General features: G+C 39.5%; 1 protein-coding gene across 10 annotated transcripts in view; it reads left to right on the top strand.

The window, feature by feature from the left end:
• The window catches only part of MED12L (mediator complex subunit 12L), a 424,290-nt gene that overhangs the window by 128,350 nt on the left and 278,807 nt on the right, over positions 1–17,133 (top strand). For 7 of the 10 annotated variants that reach the window (XM_020980859.2, XM_020980854.2, XM_020980853.2 and 4 more), the window contains 5 exons: positions 2,452–2,583; positions 5,258–5,384; positions 9,943–10,157; positions 12,476–12,580; positions 13,615–13,791. In XM_020980859.2, the coding sequence (XP_020836518.1) occupies positions 2,452–2,583; positions 5,258–5,384; positions 9,943–10,157; positions 12,476–12,580; positions 13,615–13,791 (756 nt within the window). The remainder of the gene's footprint in view (positions 1–2,451; positions 2,584–5,257; positions 5,385–9,942; positions 10,158–12,475; positions 12,581–13,614; positions 13,792–17,133) is intronic. The other 3 variants (XM_020980863.2, XM_020980861.2, XM_020980860.2) reach the window with 1 other exon arrangement.

Genomic DNA, 17,133 nt, shown 5'->3' with positions numbered 1-17,133 from the left:
CCAGTGGATAGGGCCCTGGGCCTGGAGTCAGGAGACCGAAGTCCAAATCTCCCCTCAGACACTCACCAGCTGTGTGACCCTGGGCAAGTCACTTAAGCTCTGTTTGCTTTAATGCACTGGAGAAGGAAATGGCGAACCATTCCAGTATCTTTGCCAAGCAAACCCCGTGGGCAGTATGGTCCGCAGAATCACAAAGAGGCATTCATTACTGAACGACCAGTCAACCAACAACAGCTTTGCATATGGGGAGCACTTAATAAGTGCTCATTGACTGTCTTTGCTGCCACGTTGCACAATTCTACTCTTAGCTGATGGCCCATTTACACATATCATTCCTGTGAAAGCTGACTACCTCTTAGGGCATTGCTTCTGTGAAAATACAACATTATGGAAAATAACTAATGATAGGTAGACTTTTCTAGGATCAAAACAGCTATTATTTGTATTCTCCTTCTCTCTACTCTTAGAATGCTTAGCCATTTTATCTTTTTATCTCTTTGACCACCAACTTCCTTTTCCTGCCCTATCAGAGCACCCACCGTTCATTGTTGCACTGACTTTTCTTCAGTCCCTTCAGACTCTTGCTGCCACTGCTGTTTTCTTATTTCGTAAAATTTTTTAAATTATTGAAATTACTGTTAAATTTTGAATTTAAATATTAAATTTGTCTCCTGGAATTCACACGGCCCCTCTTTGGTTATGAGGCTCATTTACATTACCCTGGGCACGAACCTCCTTACCAGTCTTGCTTCTTTCCAATCTGTCCTCCAAAGTGGTGAAAATTATCTTCCTAAGGCAGAGGTCTGACTGTTAACTCTTCCGCTTATAAATCTTTAGGCTAATTCCTCTTGGATAAAAAGCACCCTCCTTCATTCAGCCTTTTATTGTGGCATTTATAGCCTGGCACAATCAAGGTCCAGCTTGATTGCTATGACCCTACAGGCAGCAAGGGCGGTGTATTGGATAGAGTACTGGAAATACAGGAAAAGCTGAGTTCTGTGTGAACCTGAGTCTGTCACAAACTTCTCTCAGCCCCAGTTTCCTTTTTTTTTTGGGTGGGGGTGTGAGGCAATTGGGGTTAAGTGACTTGCCCAGGGTCACACAGCTAGTAAATGTTGTAGTGTCTGAGGCCAGATTTGAACTCAGGTCCTCCTGATTCCAAGGCTAGAGCTCTATCCACTGTGGCACCTAGCTGCCCCTCTCAGTTTCCTTATCTGTAAAATGAGCACCAATTTTTCACGGGGTTGTTGTGGGGATCCAATGAGGCCACACAGGTAAAATGCTTTGTAAATCTTACAGCATTATGTAATTGTGAATTACATCATTCTGTTGTTCCTTGCAGCTTGCAGTCAGAGAATCCTTTTCCTTGTGATGGTGATTTGACCAGTCATTTGACCAGTATTGGGCTTAAGCCTTCTTGCCTTTGGCTCTCTACAGTGTCCTGCCCATGGATTCTTTCTCAGAAGCTAAAAGTGTTTTCCTTTTTATTCCTCCCATCCTGGGTACTGCAAGGATGGTAGAAGGCTGGATTCACTCATTATGAGCTAGTTCACGGTTTTACCGTAGTAATTGCTTGGTAAAACAAGGTGGTGGTTGTTTTTTTTCCTTTTTGTGTTTCTTGATTGCCTGATGGATTAACTCAAGTAGAATAAGCATAGTCCAGTGAAAACAACCAAAATTTGGTGCATCTGGTAGAACCAAAGAGTAGTAGAACCAAGAAGGACTTATTCTTTGGCGTTGTGTTATTGTAGAAAGAGTGTGGTTCTGGGTTCAGTCTCACCTCTGCTGCTTATTATCTGTGTGCTCTTAGATAAATCACTTAACTTCTGTGAGCTTAGTTTTCTCATCTACAAAAAAAAGATTTTTGGGGAGGCAATCCGGGTTAAGTGATTTGCCCAGGGTCACATAGCTAGTAAGTCTGAGGCTGGATTTGAACTCAAGGGCCAGTTCTCTATCCACTGTGCCACCTAGTTGTCCCCTCATCTATAAAATGAAAGGGTTGCACTAGATGGCCTTTGAGATCTGTTCTGGCTCTCTAGAACTATGTTCTTATGGATCTATTATGTAGTTAATTGTAAAATTCGATAACGATTCAAATACAATTCCAACAGATTTTTAGATCCTAGAGGGCGTAAGTGACAGAGAAAGGCTACAGACCTAGTGTTCTGACTCTAAACCAGTGGGTGTTATTTCTGCTCTATCTTGCAGGTTTATGAGGGGAAAAAATCTAAACAGTTTTATTGATATCTTGCAGTTAATTTACTTATGATAATTCTTTTCTTTAAAAATGGGATCCCTATATTATTATTGTATCATATAGTCTTAATTATTATATTTAATTATGCTAAGAAATATATTTTTGAAAACCTTAGATGTACTGCATGTACTGTGTCTTTGCTCTGTTTTTCTCCCCCATGATAAATGCTGCCATTATTCTTTCCTGTTGGCTAGGTGGCTCCAAACGATGAAGCCGTGGTGACCTTGCTATGTGAGTGGGCTGTGAGCTGTAAAAGGTCTGGCAAACACCGAGCCATGGCCGTAGCCAAACTTTTGGAGAAGAGGCAGGCCGAAATCGAGGCAGAAGTAAGGTTTTTTGGTTTGTTTTTTCACTTAGGCTTTGATCATTCTAATTCCAGATAACTGTGTTGGGAAGATCAGGGTAACACATTCTTTCATATATCTAACTTAGGCTTTTTACATGAAGATGAGACAGGGGAGATGGAGACTCACCCTAGATCTCCCTAAGGCTTCCCTTAATCCTAAAAAAAGCTCTGTGGTCACCATTTTCTTAGGCAATTTCAAATGCAATAGTTGACTTATGTGTAAACACAAAATGCTTGTATTTCTTGAGTCAACGCAAAGGCCCTTCTATAAATTTTCTATGTGGCTATGTATGTCTTCTCATCAATATCTTTCTAGAACAGTGTTAAAGGACCTCAGCAAAGGGCATTGCTTTGAGACATTTATAGTTTTTATGTACACATAAAGATTGGAAGCAAAAGATAGGGCTGTGTTTGCTGTGTTCCATCAACCAGAATTTCAGAAATACTTGACATCTAATGGAGAGATGAGTATGGAATATAGGGAGCATTTGCACTCATCTTTTCCTTCCCAAGGTATCCACGCAACGTCGACCACAAATGATCGTTGCAGAGTAATCATGCTGTGGGGAGCTGAACTTGAGGGGCTTGACGTAGAAAGGATCTTTGCCCCATTGGGTACTTCACAAAATCAGCATTTTGGCCAGGACATGGCTCTGCCGAAAGATACATGCTGGTGGTTGATCACTTTGAGAATCTGTGAGAAAACTCAAGAAGTGGAGTTATCATAGAATTAATTATTTAATTCCCATATTCTTAGCTTTCACAGTACTTAGTTATCACAGAACAGCTTAGTTCCCAGATTCCTAATTATGCTGGAACTTAGTGATCATGGAATTTTCACAGAACTTGTAGCTTTGTTTTCAAATTCAGGGGCAGATAGGTGACCCAGGGGATAGAGTACTGGGCTTGGAGTCAGGCAGACGTGAGTTCAGATCCGATACTTACTAGCTTGGTCACCCTGGGCAAGTCACTTAAACTCTGCCTGCCTCAGGTTCCCATTTGTAAAATGAGAATAACAATAGCAGCCTGCCAGCGCTGTTCTGGGGATCAAATGAGATAAATTGTAAAGCCCAAGGCAGAGTTCCTGGTGTGTGTAAATGTTAGCTATTATTATCACCACTGTTCAGTCACTTCAGTTGTGTCTGACTCTTTGTGACCCCATTTGGGGTTTTTGTAGCAAAGATGCTGAAGTGGTTTGCCATTTCCTTCCCTAGCTCGTTTTACAGATGAGGAAACTGAGGCAAATAGGGTGAAGTGACTCGCCCAGGATCACACAGCTAGTATGTTTCTGAAGTGAGATTTGAACTCAGGTCTTTCTGACCGTAGGCCCAGCACTCTGTCCACTGCACTACCTAATTACCTGTCTAATATTATTATCGTTCTTTCCCTAGTCCTAGAGTCTTAGTCAGTTTCCTTGCATTAAGGTAGGTCTGATAAAATGTGAAAGGGCAAAAACTTATGCAAATCTTTTTGGCTGGTTTTGTGTCCATACATCTACACACATACACACAGACATACACAAACCTCATTTAACATTATTTTCTTTCATCTATCATGGTGCTACCGGTGAAGTCCATGGGTTTTTAGATGTGCACGGGGACTTTTCATAGCCTCCTTTCTACTTTTAAATGAATTAATGTGTGTTTAAATATTCTTCTGGCAATTCCCCAACCACATTTTCTTAGAAAATAAGACCACGTAGGTTGTAAACAAAAAGCAGTTGAATGTCTAGTAAAAGGCAAAAGACAAAGGCCAGAAAAATCCGAATGACTGACCAGGAATCTTTAGGTTATTTCTAAACCTGGTACCTTGTTCATTTGAGGGGTAGCAGGTACTACTCATTTCAGCTCACTGGGAATGCAAACCAGCTGAACGATAGTCTTAGGTGACTCTCTTAGGACTTTTTTCTAAATTACAGCAATACCAAAAGTCCTGGGGTCCCATTGTCAAAAATGTGATAAAAGACCTAAATTAATCTTTTAGGAAGCATAGATTATTCTTCACTAAAATCAGATGAGATACTTCATGCACAAATCAAATGCAGATGAATAATTCTACCCTACTCCCAGATTCCTGATCATATTTAGGGAATATAATTAAATCTAAGTATTTTTTCTTTCTATAATATACTTATTTTTATTAAGCAATCCAGATTTTTTTTTCACACTTCTTTAATGTAGAGCAAAGATGTCAAATTCAATCCCAAATCATATTAAAATGTAACTGGGGGAAAAAAGAAATAAAAATATAACACAACATAATGTTAATTTATGGTTTTTGAAGTCAATATATAGGGTTTTCCAATTTTTTTTTTTTTTAGTTTGACCCCACTATTGTAGAGATTGTTGGAAGATAGCATAGACATAGCCCAAGTGATTCTGGGTCTGGCTCATTTACATTGCTTAATTTGGTCAATGTGAGTACTGCCCAAGTTTTGTGTCCAGTTATTTCTTTGAAAAATTGGTCACAATTGAATTATCCACTCTGTAATTCATACCCATAGTTTATAAACAGATTATTGTCTATAACCCTTAGAGAAACCAATAATTAACTGTTCATTAGTTCATTTGTGATATGAAATTGTTGGGGGGAAAAGGAACCAAGTTGCTGTGATTACCTCACTCTAGCAAATACGTTCTGTTTTCAATCTCTAGCGTTGTGGTGAATCAGAAGTCTTAGATGAGAAGGAATCTCTTTCTTCGGCTTCCCTTGCTGGGTCTAGCCTGCCCGTATTTCAGAATGTCCTGCTTAGATTTTTAGACACACAAGCTCCCTCACTGTGTAAGTATTTCCTCTTTGATTCAAATTTAGGGATAAAGCATTTGACACTGTATTGAGTTGCTGAATTCTTCTTTTTTTTCTTATTAGTAATTGTCATCTTGAAGTTACACATATTAAAAGACCAAACTCCTCAGTGCTATATCACCCTGGCCAAGGCACTTAACCCTGTTTGTCTCAGTTTCCTCACCTGTAAAATGAGCTGGAGAAGGGAAATGGAAAACCACTCCAGTGGTCTGAGCATGATCAATTTATTAGATTAGCAGTAACCAATAAATTGGGTCAATGGCCAGAGATATCAAGGTAGGACTCACCAGCCTTAATATAGTTTTGGGGAGTACAGAATTGGGTAGGTGGAGAAGACAATACAATTGGTTATAGGGGAGATAACATTGTGGATGTGGGGACAACATGATTGGTTATTTTAAGGAAAGTAGGTTAATGCATATAGGGCTAGCAACCACCCCATCTGTCATAGAGGAATGTTTGATTGATTTATGGGATCCATTTGCATCCTTAGGTGCTTGATGGTGGACCAGGCCTAACAGACTCTCTGTCTCCTAGGAGGGAGATAAGACCCTCCTTAATTGGGCAAGGATAGGCAAAAGTAGATAGTATATTTTGTGGAAATATACCAGGTTAACTTGTAGGCCTTCAGAGATAGTGAACAGATGTGATAAGATTTTTCAGGAGCTGAAGTTATGAGGGATAACGTGTTTTCTTTAACTCAGAGGGGTAGATAAATTCTTATGACTAAGAAGTCTTCACTGTTTCAGTCTACTTGCAAAGTAAGAGATAGAGGGCCAGACTCCCTGGTTTTCACCTGCATCCCTCAAGGATAGCAGATTTCCTTGAGGCAAGATTAGAACAGTGATTAGTAGGAGAACTGGATTTCTAAACTGAACTCATTACAGGCCAGCTGAATTTCTAAATTAAGTTCAGAGACAAAAAATTGTGGCTTTAGGAAATTACAGAGAAAATCAATTAATTGTAAATAGCATCAATTAAAAAATGATACAGGATCAATTTAATTTCTACAAGAGGTTGAGTGAGTGGCATTGTTCCCCGGCTAGGGGGTGTCTGAGGCACGGTTCTGACTCAAATTTTCCCCACTCCGAAGTCCAGCATTCTATTCACTATAGAATAGAATAAAATATTAGATATTTTAATTAAATGTTAGATCTGGGAAGGAAAGGCACAATGTGAAGAATGGAAAATTAGAAATTGATAGGAGAGGGGAGTGAGCTCTAAAGAAACAGGTGTTACAGTGGGTAATGCACGCCCCTATGGAAGTAACAGGGCTTCACAATGTACCCAGGATTGGAATCTTTTTATTTTAGCAGATTCATACTTGTTGCGATATTGTCTGTCCTGACCTTAGAATTCACTTCAGTTCAAGCAGCATTAAAAAAATTAGGCACCTCGGTCCTATGCTAGCATTGAGGATGAAGGATGAAAATAGCTTGTATCCTCAGCTTACTTTCTTTTTTTGGGGGGGGAAGTTGGGATGGGGTACTACATATACAGAGTATGCGTGAGATAGGGAAGGGCACAAGAAGGTATTTAGATAAAGTGTTCTAGGAGAATTTCAGGAAGGAGAGAGCACTAACAACGGTGAGATCTGGAGAGACTACTGGGATAGATCGTAACATCTGTTTGAGTGTGATCACTGCTAAGGGTCCTTCTGGCTTGAGGTGACATCTAGGACAGGAGCCCGGCCAGGAGGGTTTGGCTTGGGGTTCTTTGGTGGGTGAGATGCAGTTCAAAAGAATGTGGTTAGAGAGGGCTGCAAAGCAGGAAAAAAGAGAAATGTTGAGTTAGGATATGGGAGAGAATGAGAATATTCACGGGAATGCAAAGGGTATACACCTCTCCTGTTGTTCCTTATTATTTTGGGCAAAAACAATGAGTAAATCAAATAGAATGCTTTCTGGTTTATCAAGCGCTATCTCATTTGAGTCCTACAAGCACCTTGTGGAAGGAGGGTGGTAAAAGAGTATAATAATAGCACAGTATAATGGAAAGACACTTGAGTCAGAGAATCTGGGTTTGAGTCTCGGCTCTACTAATTATGACTTATGTGATGTTGGACACATCATTTCATTTCCTTGGGCCTCAGTTTCCTTATCTGTAACTGAGGGAGCTAGATGCTCCTCCCGCCCCAGGTCCCTTTTAGCCTTAAAGCAATGATGCCATCCACATTCTAAGATGCTTTTGAGCTTCAAGTCTATGCTAATATGACCCTGTGCCGTGTAGATGAGGAAGCTAGAGGGCCAAATGCCTTGTTCTTTGTCTCAAGAATAGTAAGGAGCAGAGGCTGGATTTGAACCCAGATCTTATACCTGACAAAGGGTGGGGCCAGGACTGAACCTTGGTCTTTGGGCTCCATCTTTAGTATTCTTTCCACTGTTATTCCTGGTATTGAAGAATCCAGGGCTTCTCTCACTTCAGGAAACGTTCTTTCTTTTTTTAATTAGGAATATCTTTTATTTAGTATTTTATTTTTCTCCAGATACATGTAAAAACTGTTTTAAACATTTATTTTTAATGGGAAGCTGTTTCTTAGGGCTCCACACCCCTGTGATTATTCAAGCCCCATACCTAGTGACTTCAGGGTGCACTCTTTGAGATGGCTGAGACACACCCTCCCGCCCCTCCAGAGACATCAGCTATAGGACTTCTATTTGTTTCCTGCCATTTTGAACCTCTCTGCAGGAATTAAGAACTGTGGCGACTTTGCCTCCTGAATACTGGTGTTGTCAGTCCATCTCTCTGTTGGAGCCAGCCCATGGTTAATGGTGAAAGGAACTGGATTCGAGCCATTATTTTAATGGTCCAGTGCAGGAAGCCCCTGGATATTGTTGCTTTTCAGTTCCATTTCCAGTGGAATGGGAGGCTGGTCCTTATCACTGTGGGGTGAGAGAAACGCCATTGAATTTTAGTAGCTTGAAACTACCCTAAGAGAGATCCTGTGTATTTATAGTTTGCTTTTACCTGGCACCTTAAGGTTTACAAAGCTATTTTCCTACAAGATAGGTAATTCATGTAGCATTATTCCTATTTCACAGGAATTAAGAAACTGAGCCCGAGAGTGAAGTGACTTATGCAAAGTCACAAGTCAAGTAAGTCCAACCTAGGACTGCCAACTCCCAAGTTCAGTTCTTTCCCCCAAGGTCCAGTCTGACTCCCTGAGCTAGTAACCAGTCTTGTTTATGGGGTGTAACTGGCCCCAACAGCTGGGCCTCACCTTTATTGCCCTATTCTCAAAGGTACGAAAAAAGACAAAAGTGTGGTTCCAGTATTGGTGTGAGAAGAATAGATGTGAATAACCAACAGACAGACATTCTTTCTATGAGTCTGCTTTGGTTTTTTTGTTGCTGTAATTGGTTTTTCATGATAAACAGTTCAACTCTCTTTTTATTCTCCTCATGGACCTCCCCCTTCCCCCACTCATTACCGCTCTGTCTGTTCATATATCACTTGAAATGGGGTTTTTTGCTGCAGCCTACCTTAGCCAGCTGTTCTGGGGTGGCAGGAGGGACCTATAGACAAGGGGAAACATTTCTAGTGGGAGGCACCTGTGTGGCAGTGATTTTTACCTGTCAGAGTTTATTCATAAGCTCATTGTTCAGGGATCATAATCATCTTTAAATATTAAATACCATGTCATTTATTGTCAGTATCAATTTTAGCAATGATAATTAGATTCTGGTTGAAGTCTTTGGCAGATAGTGGTAATGATGACTTTTTAGGGGTGGAGCATAGTCTGGAGTTTGGATTTTATCTTAGTGGGGATCTCCCGGTATGGCACATCCCTCCACTGGTCTAGATTGGTGACTCATATAACCTTAACAGTTTGGCTCACTGAGAGTTTAAGTTACTTCTCCATGGTCACACAACTAGTATGTTCCATGAGTAGGACTTGAACCAAAGTCTTCCTGGATTCAACACCAGCCATCTACCCATTTTCGCCATACTGACATCAGTAATCATAATAACTCTGTGTATTGTATAATACTTATATAGTACTCTGATGTTTTACAAATTGCTTTCATCTCAGCATTCATGTGATGTTGGTAGTGCAAATGTTGTTTATGTCTGTTTTATAATGAGGAAACTGAGGCACAGAGCTGAAATGACTTGTCTGGGTCACTAAGGCAGTAAGTATTACAGCCAGGATTTGATTTCAGATCTTCTGGCCCCAAGACTAGTACTCTGGCTACTGTATCATGCTGAGTCTCAGATGGTAGTCCTACTGCCCTCGCTTTGGTTAATATGGGTTCACAGCTGTTGGATTTGTGTTTGAGACTCAGAGTATAAAACTAGTGTAGGTGCTAGGGTTCCAAGGCAGATCTCCGAACTCCAAGTGTAATCGATGTTCTGCTCAATCATGAAGTTAAATACTAGACACCAAGTACATTTTCCCCCGTCCTTCAATGATGAAATACAAGATTTCCTGGATGACCCAACACTAGTGATTGGTGGTCATACAGCAGGATGCTAGTCACCCATTCAGGGTACAAGAAAATTACTGAAAAGTTTTTACTTTGTTTCTCGATAGCTGACCCAAATAGTGAATATGAAAAGATAGAATTCGTGAATCTGGTGCTGCTATTTTGTGAGTTTATCCGGCATGATGTGTTCTCCCATGACGCGTACATGTGCACATTGATATCTCGAGGGGACTTGTCCCTAAGTGCCACAACTCGACCACGGTCACCACCTGGGGAAAATCTGGATGAACATTATTCAAAAGACAACGATGTGAAATTAGAGGTAAGGAACTAAATGTGCCTTTAACCTACTTGGTCAAGCTCCAGTTCCACCACGGGGGACAAGGGGTGGGGTGGGAAGGCTGAGACCCCAGTGTATTTTAAGACCAATTCTCTTGCCATTGTCTTTTAACTTAAATAATACTAGAAGCAGAAATCCAGTGTTTGAATGAAACAGTATATACTAGAAATCATAGAAACGCTTATAGACTATTTAAAAATTATTGGTTTTTCAAAAATCAGCATTATTTTGCTTTCCATGAATTCAGCTTGAGCCCTAAAAAATCGCAAGTATATTGTCATCTTGTAACTTCCTTTTCTCTCTCTCTTCCCTGTTGTATCAGCACTCATTTTCTAATTTTTCAAAATATATATGAGATCCAGTAGTTTTCCCCTCTTTAATTAAAATTTGGTCTTTCTTTGCCAGGAAATTCTTCCTTTCGTGGTATGCAGGCCTATTCTTGTGATAAGTTATGAGTATTTATGAAAGCTCAAAGCTGCTTATAGGCAACAACATTGGGATAGGGAAGCCATTATGATGTCTTCAGGGGTGCGGAACCTGCTTGCCTGGAGGCCACATGCGGCCTTCTAGATCCCTGAGTGTGGCCTTTTGACTGAGTCCAAGTTTTACAGAATGAATCCTTTTATTAAGGGGATTTGTTCTGTGAAGTTTGGATTCAGTCAAAGGGCTGCACTTGAGGACCTAGAGGACCACATGTGGCCTTGAGGCCATAGGCTGCCCACTCCTGGTAGATAAATGTCCCATTCAGGCTCTGGTAAAAAAGTAACCAGACATTTTCTCTGATGTGGACTTTCTGTAAAAGGCTGTAACCTTAAAAATAGTAAGAACAATAAAATGAAATGGAACCTTGGGTAATTTTGAAGACCAAGCTTAGACTAGGAGAGAGATTACAAAAATGTACCTTTCTCATTTCATGGCAGAAGTGGGGCACTATGGGTGTGGAATATGGTTGATATAATGCCAAACATAGTGTGATTGGTTTTGCTGAATTTCCCCTTTTTTGTTTTTTTCATCTTTTTTAATCTTTGTTACAAAGGATCACTTGATGAATGGGGATGGGCAGGAAGTTGTTCGGAAATGCATGTGATAATGAAAACAAAAGGCATCCGGTTTTTAAGAAAGGAGAAGTCTTCTCCTAAACTAATTCTGGTTTTATGGACACTTTTTTCTAGTTCTTATGTTCTGCAGTTGACAAAGAAAAAAAGAGTAGGGTAGGGATATGCTAAATGATAAGTGATGGAGAGATTTTAGTGATAAGTCCCTACAAATTATACCTCCTGCCAATTTTGTTATACATGTCAGACATATGATTTTTACCTTTAGGAAAAGTTTGTGTATTTTATTACATTTCTATTTATTTTAAAAAATGTTTTACTGATGCTTTAAAATATATATATGCCACTTTCATTTCTCAATACTCATCGCCTTCCTCCCATCCTGCTTGTCAAACCCACCCTTGCAACAAAGAAAAACAACAACCAAAAAAAACACATCTAAAGGCATGTAACATTCCACACCCATAGCTACCACTCTCTATTAAGGGGAGGTACGAGTGTTTCATCATTAATCCTCCAGAAACAAGGTTGGCCAGACAGTGGATGTATTTTAAAAGAATAAAATTATTGAAGATGTAGAGATTCAAAAAGAGAATTTGGTTTTCTATCAGGATAAGATATGCATGTAAAAGTGGCATTTTTAAAAAAATTATAGATTCCCCTTTCCCCTAATTTGTCTAGTATGCTTACATGTAAAGATTTAATTCTTTTTGAGACCTGTTTTTAAGCTCTCTTGAACTTTTGGTTGTCAAAAATCTTTCTATGGGGGCAGTTAGGTGGCGCAGTGGGTAGAGCTCCAGCCTTGGAGTCAGGAGGACCTGAGTTCAAATCCGGCCTCAGACACTTGACATTTACTAACTGTGTGACCCTGGGCAAGTCATTTAACCCCAGCTGCCTCACCAAAAAAGAAAAAATCTTTTTACTGAGAAAAACAGAAGGGTTGAGGAAGTGATTAGAAATAGCCAGTGGTAACAAACCTAAGGCCATTTTTTTCCCCAGGGAGTAGTTTCAAATGTTCCCCCCAATCCACTGTGTGACAATGTCCAGAAATGCTATGGGGCAAGACATCAAATTTGTCAAGCAAAAAAAAAAATCACCATTCTTCTGAATTTTTTTCAGGACTTGGGGGTTGGTGGGGGAGATTGAAGCTTGCATTTTCAAGAATTCTGTCATATTTTTTAGCTTCTGGTTGCAAATAAGTATACACAGTTTACATTGTGATTTTCTTTCTCTGACTGCTATCAGGAACATAGCATTATGGAACATATGGGCATTGACTCAGGAACCGCTAATATTTTTGATGACGTAGACAAGAGTGACTTTAAAACTGACTTTGGTTCAGAATTTCCAGTAGGTTCCACTTTTCCATTCTCTTGCCTCCAATTCCCCCTGACTTGTGTCCATCTTCTCGTTGCTTGTTACATGCCCCAAAGTGGTTCTTGTGCTTGTCTTACAAATATTCTCCTGTCTTTGCCTCTGATAAGTGTCACTAATGTATCAGTTCCTGTCTTTCATGTTGCCTCTCTTGCCTCTGAACGTATCAGCAAATGAGAGATCGCTGCAGATTTACCCTTCACTTCATCTCTGCATCATCATCACTCCTTGTGCTATCAAGACAGTGTAGGTGTGACAACATCCTACCTAGTCTTTGTCAGTTCATCCTCAGCTTCTAGATAATACCTTTTCCTGATTCTGGTCTGTTGGCTTTCTATCTTGCTACTTTAGTTCCAGATGTTTTCTCCCTCATAAATCTCCATTAGTACTTCTTTGTATAAACCAGATGGCTTATTTTATGGCTGCTATCCTAAAACAATTATTTATGCATTTAATTTGTATTTAGAGAGGCAGAATTGACTTGAGTTCAAGCTTTGTCTTTGATACATACTACTTGTATGACCCTGGGCAAGTCATTTAACCTCTCAAAGCCCCTAGACTAAGGCTGTCAGTTACAGATGATTTACTGATCTCCATTGATGGAGAGAGCTTCCATAAAAGGTAGTTCTCTATACAAATAAAATTACAGGTTCTGAAATCCTCCCTTTGGACCCCCCCAAAATAAATTATACAGTGTGTCCAATGAATCAGATATCTAATTTGCTTCTGATTCCTCAATTACCTAATTACCGTGACAAATAGCTTTTTAATGGTAATTTCTTCATCTGTAAAATGGGATTAACAACTTCTGACTCCTGCCTCCTTGACAGAGATTTTGTCAAGATGAATGAAATCATGTCTGTTAAGAATTTTATGTTCAAGGGACCTCCTAAAGAAAAGGTATTATTGAAGTTGTATCTCATGCTTTTAAATAAGATGCTATATATGGCTATAATTTGAAGTTTTAATTTTTCATTTACAATCTTCAATATTTGTTTTACATGACTCAGATTTTTTCTCCTATGCCTGGAGAGTCCTGTGAGAATGCCAACTCTTCCTTAGACAGAAGAATTTCAGTTAATAGTGAGAAGATGATGAAGAGAGAAAAACAGAGGGAATTAATATTTCCATCCAATTATGACCTCCTTCGGCACCTGCAATATGCCACACATTTCCCTATACCTCTGGTAAGTGAATGATAACACTTGGAAATGGAAGGGAAATTAAATCTCTTACCTTTGGCCAAGGACCATTGGTACATTTTTTAATCTGATATTTTAATTTTGGTTAGGAAAAGAAAAATCCATATCCTTCCTTAATGCTTAGCTGTAATCAAAATTAATCTAATGCAATATTGGGTGTTTGTTTTAAAAACACTTATATTGAGATGGAATTTTATTTTGATGGAATTCTTTATAGATACTTTTTGCAAAGTTGAGAACAATTAGCCGCTGTTGCTAGAGATACTGGGGAACTGGGTCAGTTTAAAGTATTATTTCCAGAACTTATTTTTGGAATCATTGAGAAGAATTCTCCTTTTTTGTTTGTTTGTTTTGGTGGAGAATGTGGAGGTTTACTTTTTTGAATATTATTAATGATGAAAGTGTTGGGAAGCTTGAATGGGAATTTGTATTCTCAGTCACTAATGTGTGTGTGTGTGTGTGTGTGTGTGCGCGCGTGCACGCATGGGTGCACACATACACACAAGCATATGTTAAATTTTGCTTATGGAGGATTGTTTTTGTCAATTTAAAATGTAGCCATGGAGTAGATTAAATATATAAAGGCATTATGTGACAAAAGAATTTTGACCTGTGAGCTAAAAGCTCCTTAATTCTGTTTGTTTTTAAACCTTTTCAGAAGGATTCTGGTTTTTAATCTTAATTTTTCAGATTGCTAAGATTCTACTTTCTTCCTAATTATGTTTTAATATCCCCTTTGCATCTTCCTGTGATTGGGTCCTGTTGACCTTAGATTTGCTATATCAGTCAAGTGATGGAATTACATTTGTCAGTTACCTGAGTGAAAATTATTTTTCTCACACCTTGGGTAGACTGGTGAACCTTATTTGGGACTAGATTTCTTGCTGTCCTTTTAAATAAACCTTTAGTAACTGTGATACTTAATCAGTGTCTAATAAATGTTTATTAGACCACTGTAAGGGTTGGGGGTAGGATGGGTAGAACTGTCTTAGTAAATCCCATACAGCAAAATATCTATGTTGTCAACTGGGAGGGTGCTGAGGAGGAACACTTTGTAGGTAAGATACTCTGCTATTCCTCTGTGTGTATGGGGTGCATGGTGTATTTGGCTGTCTTCACTGACATTATGGAAATGACCATTTGGCCATTGATCTCAGCCCTTGTGGATCTGGCCACAAGATTTTCACTTGCTGCTCGAGTGCTTTCTACTAAGTATCTCTGTGTACTCCAAGGTGAATGATTTCATCAGCATGAGGACTTCTTCTCTCCCCTGCGATGTAGCATAACCCCTCCGTGTTACAAGATTGTCTTTGTAAGTTGCTGTGGCCAAAAATCACCTTCTAGCTTAGCCAGGTTGGTCCCCAGACGACAGGGACATTTTCTGTTGCTGGGCATGTACTTACTTGAGTTCTTTCCATTTTGGTAATGTGTGTCTGAGTCTGTGCCTGCTGGCTTGAGTTTGAAGAATCACTGGGGGAGGACTTGGGAATGAAGGCACGAAAGTGTTTGTGTGTGGATTAGGAGCCAAATGCCAGAAAATTCATGTGGGAATCCTTTGAGTATGGTTAGCTTCCTCACCTGCATCTCAGGGATAAACCATTACTGAAGCCTCGGGCGAGTGTTTAATGACATCACCTAGTGTTTGGGTAATAAGAAAAATATCCTTCTTCTTGACACAGAAATGGAAATTTTCATCAGCCTATCAGATAAATCATAAAGTTGGTTAAGGATAATACCTTTCCCCATTTTTGTTCACCTGAAAGTTTCTGCCTAAAGATGCGTCCCTGAGAAGTTAACTGTCAAATAATGAGTAAGTAGAATTGCTGAAGAGTCCAGAAGAAGCCAAATTGACCCCAAAATCTTTTCTGATTCTCCCAGAATCCTTTGCATTTATTTTGTACATAATTGTATGTGTGCTAAAGTACGAGTCTGACTATGCTATCTCCTTACTCAATAAATTTCTTTGGCTCTTTATTTCCTCAAGGTTCAGATATAAACCCTCTTTGGCATATAAAGCTTTTCACAACTTGTCTTTCTGTTGTTCAGATCTCTTACAAGTAATTTTCCCTCCACCCCATACTCTGTGGTAATGCCACACAAGCCCACTGGCTATTCCTCATACCTGACCACCGTGTCTTTGCACTGGCTGTCCCTCACGCCTGGAATTCACTTCCTCCTCACCTCTGTCTCATAGAATCCCTGACTTCCTTCTAGATTTAATTCAAGGATTGCCTTTTGTGGGAGGTCTTTCCTGCCCACCCCCTCTCCATCCCGCCCCCCCCAGCTGCTAGTACCCTTTTCTCTAAGGTTACTTTGTTTCTATTTGTGTGTATCTTGTATATACACTCTGTGTGTGTGTGTGTGTATATAAAATGTTGTGTCCCCAGTGTACATTACTTAAGAGTGTAAGCTAAAGCTCATTACAGTGGCTAGTACATATTAAGTCCTTCATAAGCATTGATTGATTGATTGATTAACACAAGCTATTTGTCCTTCATAGAATAAGATGTTACTTGGGTCAGCCAATTGGTATAACTTGGCTTCTGGTCCAGGCTTAGCCATGAAATGTGTGAATTTAGGCAGATCATTTAATTTTCTTATAATTTGGCTTCCTCCCCAGTGCTTCTTAAACTGTGGGCTGTGACCCCAACAGTAAAAGGTTTCTGAACACTCAACAACCAAAAATTAATTAAAGATCAAGTGCAAACGAATCCAAGGTGTTTCTGGCAGCAGTTGGCGGTGTTGAATCATTCCGCTTCACTGCAGCCTTGGTTCTGAACACTGTGCGTGCCCTCCGGCTACACAACTCCAAAGAACACTGATGAAACACAAAAAGGTATTACAAGTAGAAAAAGTTTAAGAAGCCCTGGTCTATAAAATCTATATCATAAATAGCTGCCACAGCTACCACACAAGATTGTGATGAGGATAAAAAGAAATGAAAGGTGTAGGCATTTTTAAAAATTTTTTAAAAATTGGATTCTTATGCAGATGTTTTACATGGAGAAATCCATGTTTCCTTCTATGATTTATCCTCTGAGTATTTGTACAAATATTTGAGAAATAGCTGTCCAGTGGCAAGGATCCATGATGTAATCCGTTGTCACAAGATGTGTCTGAGTGTGCGCGCGCGCGCGTGCATGCATGTGTACATGTACATGTGATGTGTACAGAGGTGCCAAGCTAACTACCCCTAAAAGAAACACATCTGTTTTAATTACTGTGATATTCTTTGCTTCAGGTTTAACATTATTATCCCTCAAATTTTCCCATTTCGTTACCCCTCATTTTAGTCCATCTACCGATTTCTAATTTGATGTTATCTGT

The sequence above is a fragment of the Phascolarctos cinereus genome, unplaced genomic scaffold, assembly GCF_003287225.1.
Source record: "Phascolarctos cinereus isolate Bilbo 61053 unplaced genomic scaffold, phaCin_HiC Scaffold_7;HRSCAF=346, whole genome shotgun sequence".
NCBI classification, from domain to species: Eukaryota; Metazoa; Chordata; class Mammalia; order Diprotodontia; family Phascolarctidae; genus Phascolarctos; species Phascolarctos cinereus.
This window is presented reverse-complemented; position numbering and strand designations above follow the sequence as displayed.